Source organism: Pogoniulus pusillus, chromosome 24, assembly GCF_015220805.1.
Source record: "Pogoniulus pusillus isolate bPogPus1 chromosome 24, bPogPus1.pri, whole genome shotgun sequence".
Taxonomy (NCBI): domain Eukaryota; kingdom Metazoa; phylum Chordata; class Aves; order Piciformes; family Lybiidae; genus Pogoniulus; species Pogoniulus pusillus.
Window position 1 is genome coordinate 8,829,676 of NC_087287.1, and position 12,933 is coordinate 8,842,608.

Genomic DNA, 12,933 nt, shown 5'->3' on the forward strand with positions numbered 1-12,933 from the left:
CCCCCCCGTTAACCCGAGCTGGCTCCGGTAACCCTTCCTGGTAATTCGCTGTGGCCTCGTTGCTCCCCCACGCGGCGAGCCCCCCAGTAACGCGGGCTGGCCACTGCTAGCCCAGGGCACGCCTCGCCTGGTACTGGATGGCCCTCAGTTATGCTTAGCTGGGCCCAATCGTGCCCAGTTAGCCCAGGCACCCCACAATTTGCCCTGCTTCTCCCCACCTAGTGCCAAGATGCCTCCTTCCAGGTAGCCCTGGATGCCCTCAGCTAGCCCAGACTCCCCCCAGCTAGCCCTGCATGTCCCCAGGTAGCCCAGACTCCCCCCAGCCAGCCCTGGATGCCCCTGTGGGGGGCTGCGGGGACTCGGAGTCACTATCCTGCGCCACCCCTCCATTCCCAGGGTGGTCCCATGTGGTGTGATGCAGAGGCAGGGGGGTCGCAGAGGCGAGCCTACACCCACTTCACCTTAACTCCGCCATCAGGGGTGGAGGGGCATGGCCCCGCCCTCACGGAGCGAACCACACCCCATCACAGCCCCGCCCTGTCCCCAGAAATCCCGCCCCCATCCCAACCCCCACATGGCTGTAGAAACCCCGCCCCTGTCCCTCAAGCCCCGCCCACCCCACACCAAGCCCTGCCTCTACCCCGAACACGCCCTCCTGAAGCAAGCCCCACCCCTGCGCCAAACCCCGCCCCTATACCCTAGCCACGCCTATACTTACACAAGCTCGTCCCCCTTCAGCAAGCACCACCCCTTTGCACTAATCCCCGCCCTCTTCACACAAGTCCCGCCCCTGTGATAACCCCCGCCCACCCACACCAACCATTGGACACTCCATGCAAAGCCCCGCCTTCTATTGTGAAGCCCCGCCCCATTCCCAAGCCCGTCTTCCCTTTATAAACCACACCCCTCCATGAGAAGCCACGCCCCACCCAAGCAAACCCCGCCCCATCCATAAGTCCCACCTACATATGTAAATCACCGTGGTCAAGCCCCGCCCGCAAACTGGCGCTAACGCCACACCCCCCTCGCCGATTCCAGCCACGCCTCCTCGACGGAACTCTCGCGAGATCCCTGCCGCGCAGCAGCAATCTCGCGAGTTCTGAGCTGCGGGACTTGCCGTGCGGCTGCAATCTCGCGAGATCTACGGTGCGGGAAGCTGCGTGGTGGCTGAAATCTCGCGAGAGGTTGCGGGCGCCGCGGCGGGATGTGCGGGGGCTGTGTGAGCACCGAGTACCCGGAGCGGGTAAGGCCGCGGTGGGGAGGCCCGGGCCCGGCACCGGCCGTGCCTCTGCCTTCACCCACTGCCGGCCGTGTGACGCTGCCCTAGGGAACCACCTGCTTGGAGGGCGGCTCTTTCCTCCTCAACTTCCTTGGGTGCGCCCAGTGCGGCCGCCGCGACTTCGTGCTGCTCAGCAACCGGGAGGAGGACCTGCACGGCGGGGAGGAGATCGTCACCTACGACCGTGCGGTGGCACCGGGGAACGTGGGGGCGAGCTGAGGGGGACATCTGGGGGATGACATTTTAGGCAGAGTACAGGGCTGAGAGGCGCTTTGCGGCCCGAGGCGGCCTTTGGGATCTGAAGGGGACCTTTGTCTTCTGCGGAGGGCTTGGGAGGGGGCGCAGGGCCTTGGGGTGGGCTTTTGGGGTCTGCGGGTTTGGGAGCTGTCGTACGGCTGGCTGGAGGGGGCTTTGGGGTCCAGGGTTTGAGAGATGCTCAGAGCTTGGGGAGTGAGCTTTGTGATCCGGGATCTAGGGCTGGGGGGAGTTCAGGGCTTGTGGGGATCTTTGGGCCCCGGGGGGCACCTCTGGGGTCTTGAGTTTTGCAGGGGACTCGTGGCTGGGATGGGACATTGGGGTCTAGGGAGGAGCCTTTTGGGGTCCGGGCTTTGCGTGAGGCTCAGCTTGGGGGTGGCTTTGAATGTAGGGAGGACTTTTGGAGTCTGGGGTTCAGGGGATTTGGGGTTCGAAGCGGGCCCTGAGGGTTGGAGGGGACCTTTGGGATCTGGTGTTTGGGGACATCTTGAGAGTTGGGGAGGGATTTTTTTAGGGCCTGGGGCTCCGATAGAGGCTTGGGGTGTGGGGGGAACTTTACAGTTTGAGGCTTGGCAGGGCATGGGGGAGGCCTGAGTGTGTGTTAATTTGGGGAGGGTATGTTTGGGGGGTCTGCTACTTGGCAGGAGGTGTTGATTGATGCTTTTGTGGGAGCAAGGGCTGGGGAAGTGCTACTCTGGAGATAGGGGGGTAAATATCAAGCCTTTGGAGTGGGACCATTAAGGAAGCTTAGGTGTTGAGGGTGTGTGGGGGTTGTCTGATCCTCTAGGAACCACCCTGGCGTCTGCTGGGGTCCGTGGCACAGGGATGAGCAGGCACACACAGAGGTGGGGGCTTGTCCCCAAGAGACTGAGGGGATTGTTTGGGGCAGGTGAGGTGAAATACCCCTAGGCACAGCCACGTCCTCTTTTCTCCTCCTTAGACCTTTGCAAGAACTGCCACCACCTCATTGCACACCACGAGTACACCTTCAGCGTGGTGGATGACTACCAGGTACACCATGGGGGGTGGCTTCACTTCCCCACAATCCCTTCTGCTCCCACTCTCATAACCCTTCCTTCTCTCCATAACCTGTCTTTGGTTCAAGGGACATCCTAAGCAAAGCCCTGGTCTTCTCCTCTGCCTCCATGGCTCCAGCCTGGAAGGCTTAAGATCTTCATCCTAGTGTCTGGGGCTACCTGGAATCCCCCCAGCACTACCCTCTGTTTTGTTTGGGGGGGGGGACAGCTCTACTCACCTTTCCTCTCCCGTACATGGCAGTGATACTCACGTGGGTGAAACAGAGCAGCCAGAGGGGTCTGTGGGGTGGAGGGGACCCTCCCCACCCTTGTTTGCTGGCACTCAATGCTGGAAAATGAGCTGAGGAAGAGGGCCGGGGGGGGGGGGGGAAGGAAAAATGGGGCTGGAAATGTGATCCCCCCTCCAGATCTGATTGCAATCACAGATCAGGTGCCAGCTCCAGCTCAGGTTTCCCTGGCTGTGCCCTGAGTGGGGCTGTGTCCCCAGCTGTGGCAATGTCCCCCACCCTCCTCTGCTGTCCCAGGAGTACACCATGCTGTGCCTGCTCTGTGGCCGTGCCGAGGACTCCATCAGCATCCTGCCTGATGACCCCCGCCAGATGACCCCCCTCTTCTGAGCCTGGTTTGTATCCCTGGCTTGAGTCCTGGGGTACTCCATTATCTCCCTTCTCAATCTCTGCCATCAGACTCTGACTGCTCCAAGACCTCTCTTTTCTATCCCTGGACCCCTGGCAGGAGTCCTGGGCTACCCCTAGATCTCCCTTCTTGATCACTTGCACAAGGTCCTGGATACCCCAAAACTTCCCTCCTGGATCCTTGGAATGAGTCCTGGGGTACTCCCAACACCTTCCCCAGTCTTTGGAATGAGGCCCTGGGTGCCCGAACCCTTCCACCACTCAGCCTCACCACACCAGCAGATCCCTGGGTCCCTTCCACGGGGATCCCTGGAGACAATGTGGTGCTCCTTTACATGATCCTCTTCTCCAGCCCTCCAGCCTGGATGCTCCTATGCTTCACCTGCTGCCCTCTGGCCCCAACCCCAACATAGTGGAGTACCACAGCCTGCCCCCCTCATTGTGCTGAAGATGTGATGGGAATCCACCACGTTGTCACCCCAGAAAGGGGCTGCAAAGGACACCCACCCTGTCCTACACGTGTGGGATAATAAATGTGTCATGTCCTAGCTCATGGTGCTGCTGGGGATGTTTTGGGGTGGGTTTCACTCAATTCCAGACTGCTTGTAGGTGGTGACTGGTGGTGGGACCCAACTTAGAGAACAGAGGGGGCTTTTTCCTGCTAGGAATCCTGTGGGATTGTACCTCCTTGGAGCAAGTCTGGTCCATCCCTACATCCTCTGTACTCCAGAAAGCTCTCCTGAGAAGTGATGTCACTCATCTTGCTCCCCCCAAGACCTTCTTGGGGAGGAGATTAAGTGGGATAGACCTTTTTGGTTGGGTTCCATTTCCTGGTTGGGTGTAACCCAGCCCTGGGGCAGGAAGGTGCCCAAATCTCAGGGTGAGGTTGGGTGCTGCCTTTGCCCTGCCAACACCCTCGGGGAGCTGGGTGCTGCAACCTTGACACCACTCCCATCCCTCCAGCATCTCCCGGGTCCCACAGCTCGTCCAACAAACCACGCGGGCACTGGGCACGCTCCCTCTGGCAGCTTTATTGCCACCGCCCTGTGCCACCCCCCCAGCTCTTTGCCCCACCATCAAGCCCCTTCCCCGTGACGGTTTTGGAGGGAGCCATCACCTGGCAAAGAGCTGGGGACGGCATCCAGGAGCGGTGGCGGAGGCGGACCCTACTTGGCCAGCTTGAGCAGCCGCTGGATGTCAGGCTCCAGCTGGGCGGTGGCCATGCGAGGGCTGTAGCGGCGGAAGGGCTCCCCCTCGGGACCCACCAAGAACTTCTCGAAGTTCCAGGAGATGTCAGAGCGTCTGACGGGGCTCCAGGTGACAAAACGAGGCTCGCCCATCAAGTGAGCCCCATCATCAGCCGGGGCGGGCAGGTGAGCCTTCAGGTAGGCAAAGACTGGGTGGGTGTCCTGCCCGTTCACCTGGCACTTCTGGAAGAGGGTGAAGTTGGGTTCGAAGCCGCCCCCGGGCCGCACGTACTTCAGGCTGTTGAGGATCTCCTCGTTGCTGCCGTTCTCCTGCCGTGGGCAAGAGGCAAACCAAGCTGGGTCAACGGTTTGCCTGCCTCCCTGGGCACCACGGTGGCCCTCGAGGACCTCCTGGTGGCCAAATTGGTTCAGCATCGTCTCCTCTCCAGGCACTACTGTGACCCTCAAGGGACTTGGTAGTCAAATTGGGTCGATATTTTACCCCCCTCGAGGCACTGTAGTGGCCCTCGAGGACCTCCTGGTGGCCAAATTGGTTCAGCATCTTCCCCTCTCCAGGCACTACTGTGGCCCTCGGGTACTTTGTGGCCAAATTGGATCAAAGTTTTCCCCCCACCCTGGGGACTTCCTGGTAGCCAAATTTGTTCATCCTTTTCCTCTTCCAAACACTGATGGCCTTCAAGGACTTGGTGGTCAAATTGGTCCAGTGTCTTTCCCTCCCCAGGCACCATGGTAGCTCCTGAGGGCTTGGTGGCCAAATTGGGTCAGTGGTTTACCCTCCCCAGGCACTGTGGTGGCCCCTGAGGGCTTGGTAGCCAAGTGAGTTCAGTGTTTTCCCTGTCTGAGCACATGGTGGCCCTCAGGGACTCGGTGGACAAACTGCTTCAGTGTTTTTCCCCCCGGGGACTTCCTGGTAGCCAAATGAGTTCAGCATTTTCCTCCTCCAGGCACGTGGTGGCCCTTGGGGACTTGGTAGCCAAATAAGGTCAGTGGTGGCCCTCAGGGACTTGGTAGCCAAATTGCTTCTGCATTTTTTTCCCTCTCTCCCAAGACTGTGATGGCCTTCAGGGACTTGGTAGCCAAATAGGTTGAATTGGTGCCTCCAGGCACCATGGTGGCCCCCAAGGACTTGGCAGTCAAACTGGTTCATTTGGTGTCTCCAGGCACTGTCACAGCCCTGGAGAACTTGGCAGCCAAATTGGTCGAATTGGTACCTCCAGGATTGGGTAGCCAAATTGGTTGAGTTGGTGACCTCCAGGCACCATGATGACCCTGGAGGACTTGGTAGCCAAAATTGGTGCCTCCAGGCATCGTGGTAGCCCTGGAGTACTCAGTAGCCAAATTGATAGAATTGATGCCTCCAAGGCTTGGTAGCCAAATCAGTTTGGATTGGTGCCCTCCAGGCACTGCCATGACCCTGGAGAGCTTGGCAGCCAAATTGGTACCTCCAAGATTTAGTAACCAAATTGATTGAGTTGGTGCCCTCCAGACACCATGGTAGCCCTGGAGGACTTGATAGCCAAATTGAGTTGGTGCCCTCCAGACACCATGGTAGCCCTGGAGGACTTGGTAGCCAAATTGAGTTGGTGCCCTCCAGACACCATGGTAGCCCTGGAGGACTTGGTAGCCAAATTGAGTTGGTGCCCTCCAGACACCATGGTAGCCCTGGAGGACTTGGTAGCCAAATTGATTGAGTTGGTGCCCTCCAGACACCATGGTAGCCCTGGAGGACTTGATAGCCAAATTGAGTTGGTGCCCTCCAGACACCATGGTAGCCCTGGAGGACTTGGTAACCAAATTGATTGAGTTGGTGCCCTCCAGACACCATGGTAGCCCTGGAGGACTTGGTAGCCAAATTGAGTTGGTGCCCTCCAGGCATCGCGATGACCCTGGAGGACTTGGTAGCCAGCCCAGGCGAGGGTCAGAGTTGCAGGCAGCTTACCTGGTAGCCAAACTGGTTGCAGGGGAAGCCCAGGACGACGAGGCGGCGCGGGTAGCGCGCCTGCAGCATGTTGAGCTGGGTGTAGTCGCGGGTGGTGGTCCCTCAGAGCGAGGCCACGTTCTGGATGAGCACCACGCGGCCCCGGAAGACGTTGAAGTCCACCTTCTCCCCCTGCAGGGTGGTGGCACTCAGGTCGTAGAAGGACTTGGCGATGGGGACGGCCATGGCTGCGCGGGCACGCGGCTGCCTCGCCCGCCGAGCCGCAGGAGCGGCCTTAAGAGGTGCCCGCGTGCCAGGGCGATCCGCCCCGCTCCCAAGGTCTCCTGCTGGGCAGAAACCCGAGCCGGCTCCCCACCCGCTGGCACCCACCCGAGGGATGGGAAGGGGGAGGAAGAGGAAGGGAAGGGTGCGAGTGGCACCGTGCCAACGGCTCAATAATTCATAGCGTGGCTGGTGCGGTGCTGCTGCTCTTCTTTCCGTGCCCCACGGGATGATGCCATGGGGCTTGGCGTGTCCAGCCTGGAACCAAGTGGGAATGCTGAGAGGGTGTCATGGAATAAAGGGACTCTGGGAGCTGAGAAGGGAATGATGTGGGCACAGGTGGGTGACAAAGGGATGGGTGCCCCATCTCTGTCACTGAGGCTGCCTTGGCATTGCCACTGGCACCTCCTAGGCTTGTGGTTCTGGTCCCTACTGCCCCTCCCCAATGCCCACCAGTCCTGGTCCACTGATTCAAGTGCCAAATTGGTAGCCATCTGCTGTGGTGCAGGTACCAGGGTACTGGTGGATACATCTTGGTGCCCACTACCCTCCCAGTGGCTGCCATTGTCCTAGTACCCAGCAGCATCCTAGCACAACCATCCTGGCACCCACCACAATCCAAGCACCCATGGATTATGGTGCCCACCACCATCCCAGTGCCCACCTCTCCTGGTACGCACCCACCCCAGTACCCATAACCACCCTGCTGCTTGCCCATCCCAATACTCATCACCATGCTGGCACTCTCCTGGTCAGTGCCCACTACCATCCTGACACCCAGCACCATCCCAGTGCCCACACATCCCATTGCCTGCCACCACCTCGGTGCCCAATGCCACTGCCAGAGAAAGGGGACACCATCCTGGAGCACCTTCAATTATTGATGCCCGCTCAGGTTGCCATCACCTGGCACTGCTTGTGGCATATTGTGTCCCACTCACCCCATGCTGAGGTGGGTGGCACTGCCATGGTGGCACTGTGTGTGTGTCCCCACCACACAAGCCACCTCCAGCATCACCTTTATTCTGCAAACCGTGTGTGTAAAATAAGGGGGGGGGGGGGGGTCCAATGGGTACAGGGTTGGGGGGGCACAGGGTGGGCACAGAGCGCCCATGACACCCCACAAACACTCCCTCACACCACTGTAAGGGGAGAGGGGGCACCCCAGTGACTCCTGTGTGGTTCCCACCACCCCCAAGGGTGTGTGGGGAGGTCACCCACTGCCGCCCCCCTCCCGTGGTGGGGGCTGCCCCAATCCTGCACCCACTGTGCTCACCCCAAATCAGTGCGGGTCTGGGGGTGTGGGTTAGTGGGGTGAGCGGTGGGGGAGGGTCTAGCCTTCAACACCAGCAGCTTTTGGGGTTCTCCTCGCTGCTGGGGGGGCGCTGCTGCGGCTCGGTGTCTTCCAGCCGGGCCAGGGTGGGAGTCCGGGGCGGGGCGCGCAGCCCCTCCAGCTCTTTGCGGTGCGCCTGCAGCACCAGCTCCGTCAGCCGCGTGAAGGACTGGGGGGGAACGGGAGAGAGGGGGAAGGATGAGTTAGGAGACCACCCCTCAAACCCCACCCTGAACCTCTAGACCCTCCAAGCCCGCCATGGACCCTCCCTCCGGCCCTTCTTTACCCCTCCCCACCTCTTTGATGTTGAGATTGCTGCAGGCGCTGGTCTCGTAGAAGTCCATCCCATACTCTCTGGCCAGCTGTGGGTCGGGGGGGGGACACACACACGCACAAAGAGGGCCACCAGCAACATCACCAGAATTTGGGGAGGACAAAAGTGGGTCAGCACCCCAGTTGCCCCCCCCCCCCCCGCCCTCAGTCAGTATATGGAGAGATGGATGAGCTGTTCTGCCCCTAGAGAGGGCTGGCTTAAGGGAGTCACCTAGGAGTGGGGGCACAGATGGACTTAACAGCAGCTCTGGGGGTGCACAGGCACTGGGGAGAGCAATTTGGATTCACTGAGGGGGGGTCCCTGGATTTATTGTGGGGTGCAGGAGTCAGGGGTAGGGATATTCCTGTATTCACTGGGGGAACAGGAGCCCTGAATTTGCTGGGGGGGGGTAGTGTGTGCAGAAGCTAGTGTGGGGGTCCCTGGATTCACTGGAGAGGGCAGAAGCGTCGGGGAGGGGGGGGTTGTGGATTCACTGTGGGGAGCAGGATTCTGGGGGGTAGGCGGCCCCTGGACTGACTGTGGGGTGCAGGAATTCTGGGGCAGTGTCTCTGGACTCATTGGGGCTGGGGGGGGGACGACTCTGTGAGGGGGTCTCTGGAGATGCTTGGGGTGCAAGATGGGAGTCTCTGGACCCAGGTGGGGCTGCAGGAGGGTTGTTGGGGTCTCTGTGAAGCATGATGGAGGAATTTGGGGGGGTGCCCCACCACGGTAAGGGTATGGCGGGGTGGGGGGTGTGTGGGAGGGAAGGGAACATGCACTGGGGATGCTTGGGATGCAATCTGGGGGTAGGTTCCTGGAGCCAGGTAGGGCTGCAGGAGGTTTACTGAGGTCCCCGGGGGAACTTTGGTGGGAGGTTGTCCCTGGCCATACCAAAGTGCAATGTGTGTGTGGCCTTTGGCCGTACTGGGGTGCAGGGTGGGGGTGTCCTCCACCCGGGGAGGAGGGGGTGGCACTCGCCAGCCCCCGCTCACCTGCAGCCCTTGCTCTTTGGCCACTTGCCTCTTGTGCTCCTCGTCTGCTTTGTTGCCAATGAGGATTTTCTGGACGCCGTCGGGTGCGTACTGGGAAGGACGGGGATTGGGGGCGGGGAGAGGTGTGTGTGACGTGAAGACACTTCCCCCACCACCCCCAGACTCCTTTTTTTCCTGTACCCCCCCCCTCCATCCCACCTCATCCACGTCGCTGGCCCACTTGACAATGTGCTGGTAGGAACGTTCACTGCTGATGTCATACACCAAGAAGATGCCCTGAAAAAATTGGGGGGGGGAGGCACACAAGAATGATTTCTCCCCTGCCCCAGCTGCTCACTCCCCCGTATCTGTTCCACTCCCAACTCAACTCCCCTCCCCCCGCCCCCCACCCCCAGTCTCCCCAGTACCTGTGCCCGACGGTAATACTGTTTGGTGATGGTTTGGTACCGCTCCTGCCCTGCCGTGTCCCTGCAGCCAGGGAGAGCAGGGGTCAGGGCTCAGCCTGGGGGCAGGGGGCAGTGAGGTTCAGACGCCCCCCCCCCAACACCTCAGCCCCCCCTAGAATTCCTCATCCCGGGAACTCACCAGATCTGGATCCGCACCTTGATGCCATCTACTTCGATGGTTTTCATCTTGAAGTCGACGCCTGCCATGGGGAGAGGCTTTGGGGTGTCACTGCCATCACGGGGTCCCAGCAGTCTCCCCACCCTCTCCCAGCACAGCAAAATGGGCCCCAGTTTGCACTCGTGCTCACCCAGAGTCCCCCTCAGCAGTCTGGTGCCCACACCAGGTGCCAGGCCTGGCAACGGCCCCAGTGCTGGAAGGGTGCTCCCTGTGCTCCCAGTTCCCCAGTGAGGAGGATTCATGGTGCCCATCACTCTCCAGTGCCATGGATGCCCCTCCCCAGTGCTGTGGCTGCCCAGTGCCCCCCGGTCCTCCGTGATAAGGATCTCCTAGTGCCCACTGTTCCCTAGTGCCATGGCTTCCCAGTACCATTAGCTTACCCAGCTCCCCAGTGCCATGACTTTCCAGTGCCCCCAAGTACCCAGTGATAAGGATCCCCTAGTGCCCACTGTTCCCTAGTGCCATGGCTTCCCAGTACCATTAGCTTACCCAGCTCCCCAGTGCCATGACTTTCCAGTGCCCCCAAGTACCCAGTGATAAGGATCCCCTAGTGCCCACTGTTCCCTAGTGCCATGGCTTCCCAGTACCATTAGCTTACCAGCTCCCCAGTGCCATGACTTTCCAGTGCCCCCAAGTACCCAGTGATAAGGATCCCCTAGTGCCCACTGTTCCCTAGTGCCATGGCTTCCCAGTACCATTAGCTTACCAGCTCCCCGGTGCCATGACCTTCCAGTGCCCCCAGTTCCCCAGTAAGGAAGAGCCCCAGTGCCCACCACTCCCTGCGCTGTGGTTTCCTAGTTCCCCAGTGCCCTTGCTGCCCAGCGTGCCCCATCCCTAGCTCCTCAGTGCCCCTGTCTCCCCGGTCCCGAGACCTCGCGGTGCCCAGGGTTGCCCAGCGCCACGGCTACCCAGTGTTTCCCGTTCCCAGTGCTCCCGGTTTCCCAGTCCGGCGGCTCCCCACTGCCCGCAGGTTCCCGGTGCTGTGTCTGCCTGGTCCTCCGGGTTTCCCGGATCCCAGTGCTCGCAGTGCCCCGGTGCTGCTGCCCGGTGCCGCGGCTGCCCAGTGCTCTCGGTTCCCCGCTGCCCACGGATCTCCGGTTCCTCACTGCCAACCCACTTTCCCGGCTCCCCGGTGTTGCAGCTCCCCGGTGCTCCCGGTTCACCGGTGCCGCGCCTCTCTGGTGACCCCAGTTTCCAGTTCCCCGGTGCTGCGGCTGCCTCACTGCTCCTGGCTCCCCGGTGCAAAGACTCTCCGGTTTCCCTATGCTCTCGGTTTCCCGGTGCTGCAGCTACACGGTGCTCCCAGTTCCCCGATCCCACAGCTGCCCGGTGCTCCCGGTGCCCCCGGCTCCTCGCTTCCCCAGTGTCCCCGGTTCCCTGGTCCCCACGGCTGCAGAGTGCCCTCGTTTTCCCCGTTCCCCGGGGTGATGCAACTGCCCAATCCTCCCGGTCCGCCGGTGCCCACGGTTTCCCATTTTCCTAGTGCTCTGGCTTCCCGGTGGTTCCACTTCCCCGGTGCCCACGGTTTCACTGTTCAGTAACGCAGCTGCCCGGTGGTCCCGGTTCCCCAGTGCTCCGGTGCCTCAGTTCCCCGGTGCCCACGGTTTCCCATGTCCCCGATGCTGCGGCTCCCCAGTTCCCTGGTGCTCCGGGTTCCCGGTGCCCACAGCTCGCCGGTGCCCACGGCTTCCCATCTCTCCCAGTTCCCCGGTAGCTGCGGCTTCCCGGTTCCTCGGTGCTCAGGTATCCAGTGCTCCCGGTTCTCCGGTGTCCGCAGCTTTCCACTTCCCCGGTACCCAAAGCTTCCCGTTTCCCCAGCCCTCTGACTCTCCGGTGCCCCTGGTTCCCCGATGCCCACGGCTTCTCGTTTCTCCCGTTTCCCCGGTGCCACTGCTCCCCGATGCTCCCGGTCCTTCCTCTCTTCGATGCTCCGATTTTCCCAGTGCTCCCCTTTCCCTCCTTTCCCCGGTCCTCCCGGTCCCTCCCGGTGCTGCCGGTGCTCCCCCGGCGGCTGCCGGTGCCCGGTACCGATGGTAGAGATGTGGGCGGGGTGGAACTGGTTGTCGGTGAAGCGGCAGAGCAGGCAGGTCTTGCCCACGCCCGAATCGCCCAACAGCAGCAACCGGAACAAGACGTCGTATTGCTTGGCCATGGCGGGGCCGCACCGGGCCGCGCCGGGGGCTACCGGGGCTGCCGCCGGGGCTACCGGGACCGGGGAGAGGCTGCGACGGGGCTGGCACCGGGGCGGGGCGGGGGCGGGCGGCGGAGGGGAGAAGCGCGGCGGGGGTTGGACAGTGAGGATGCACCGGGAGATGCACCGGGGAACGGGGAGGGGGAGAATGACACACCGGGGATGGACCGGAGGATGGAGCTGGGAGCAGGAGGATGCACCGAGTTGGGGGACGGACACTGGAGATGCACCGGGTTACAGGGAGGGGGACATGTACCGGGGACACACCGGAGGATAGAGCCGGGAACGGGAAGGGATGCACCGGGAAACGGAGAGGGGGGGACACGAACCGGGGATGCACCGAGGGAAGCACCAGGGAACGGGGAGGGGTGAACGACACACCGGGGATGGATCGGAGGATGGAGCAAGGAACGGGAGGGATGCACCAAGGATGCACCGTAGAATGCACCGGGAAACGGAGACACACACACGCACACTGGGGATGCACCGGAGGATGGAGCGGGGAACGAGAGGGAGGCACCGGGGATGCACAGAGCGGGGCGCCGAGGAGCTGAGGCACACCGGGGACGCACTGGGGAATGGTGGCAGGACGAACCGGGAAACGGGGGGGGGGGGGGGGAACACACACCGGGGATGCACTGAGGAGTGGGGAGGGGACACACCGGGATGCGCTGGGGAAGGTTAGGGGTGGAGGCACACAGGGAGGTGCTCTGGGGAGCGAGGGGGGCACCGGGAGAAGCACCGGGACGTTGGGCGGGGGACGCTTTGGGACCCTCTGCGGGGGGAACACACGGGGCATGCACCGGCGAGGGGACACCGCGGGGGGGTCACGCCGCGGGGCACTGGGGGACACATATGGAGGAGCA

General features: G+C 61.8%; 3 protein-coding genes across 8 annotated transcripts; 1 reads left to right on the plus strand and 2 right to left on the minus strand.

Annotated features, from left to right (window-relative positions):
* Nucleotides 1-1,144: 1,144 nt before the first annotated feature.
* CHURC1 (churchill domain containing 1) lies at nt 1,145-3,754 on the plus strand. Its single transcript, XM_064163401.1, has 5 exons — nt 1,145-1,243; nt 1,328-1,463; nt 2,475-2,545; nt 3,096-3,193; nt 3,559-3,754. Exons 1-4 carry the CDS (start codon nt 1,205-1,207, stop codon nt 3,186-3,188), a joined length of 339 nt encoding a protein of 112 aa, XP_064019471.1. The 5' UTR covers nt 1,145-1,204; the 3' UTR covers nt 3,189-3,193; nt 3,559-3,754.
* Nucleotides 3,755-4,218: 464 nt separating this feature from the next.
* Nucleotides 4,219-7,531, minus strand: GPX2 (glutathione peroxidase 2). The gene is made up of 2 exons (XM_064163389.1): nt 6,354-7,531; nt 4,219-4,723 (listed from the first exon to the last, which is right to left on the minus strand). The coding sequence occupies exons 1-2, from the start codon at nt 6,576-6,578 to the stop codon at nt 4,373-4,375; spliced, it is 576 nt and encodes a 191-aa protein (XP_064019459.1). The 5' UTR covers nt 6,579-7,531; the 3' UTR covers nt 4,219-4,372.
* A 90-nt stretch (nt 7,532-7,621) lies between these two features.
* Nucleotides 7,622-12,650, minus strand: RAB15 (RAB15, member RAS oncogene family). 6 transcript variants are annotated; one of them, XM_064163371.1, is made up of 7 exons: nt 11,905-12,650; nt 9,838-9,898; nt 9,660-9,720; nt 9,451-9,528; nt 9,253-9,342; nt 8,244-8,309; nt 7,622-8,116 (listed from the first exon to the last, which is right to left on the minus strand). In XM_064163371.1, the coding sequence occupies exons 1-7, from the start codon at nt 12,026-12,028 to the stop codon at nt 7,955-7,957; spliced, it is 642 nt and encodes a 213-aa protein (XP_064019441.1). In that variant the 5' UTR covers nt 12,029-12,650; the 3' UTR covers nt 7,622-7,954. The 6 variants fall into 6 exon arrangements, with proteins under 6 accessions (XP_064019441.1, XP_064019445.1, XP_064019442.1 ...); XM_064163375.1 differs by lacking the exon at nt 11,905-12,650 and adding an exon at nt 11,735-11,894; XM_064163372.1 differs by lacking the exon at nt 11,905-12,650 and adding an exon at nt 10,007-10,145.
* Between the last annotated feature and the right edge of the window lie 283 nt (nt 12,651-12,933).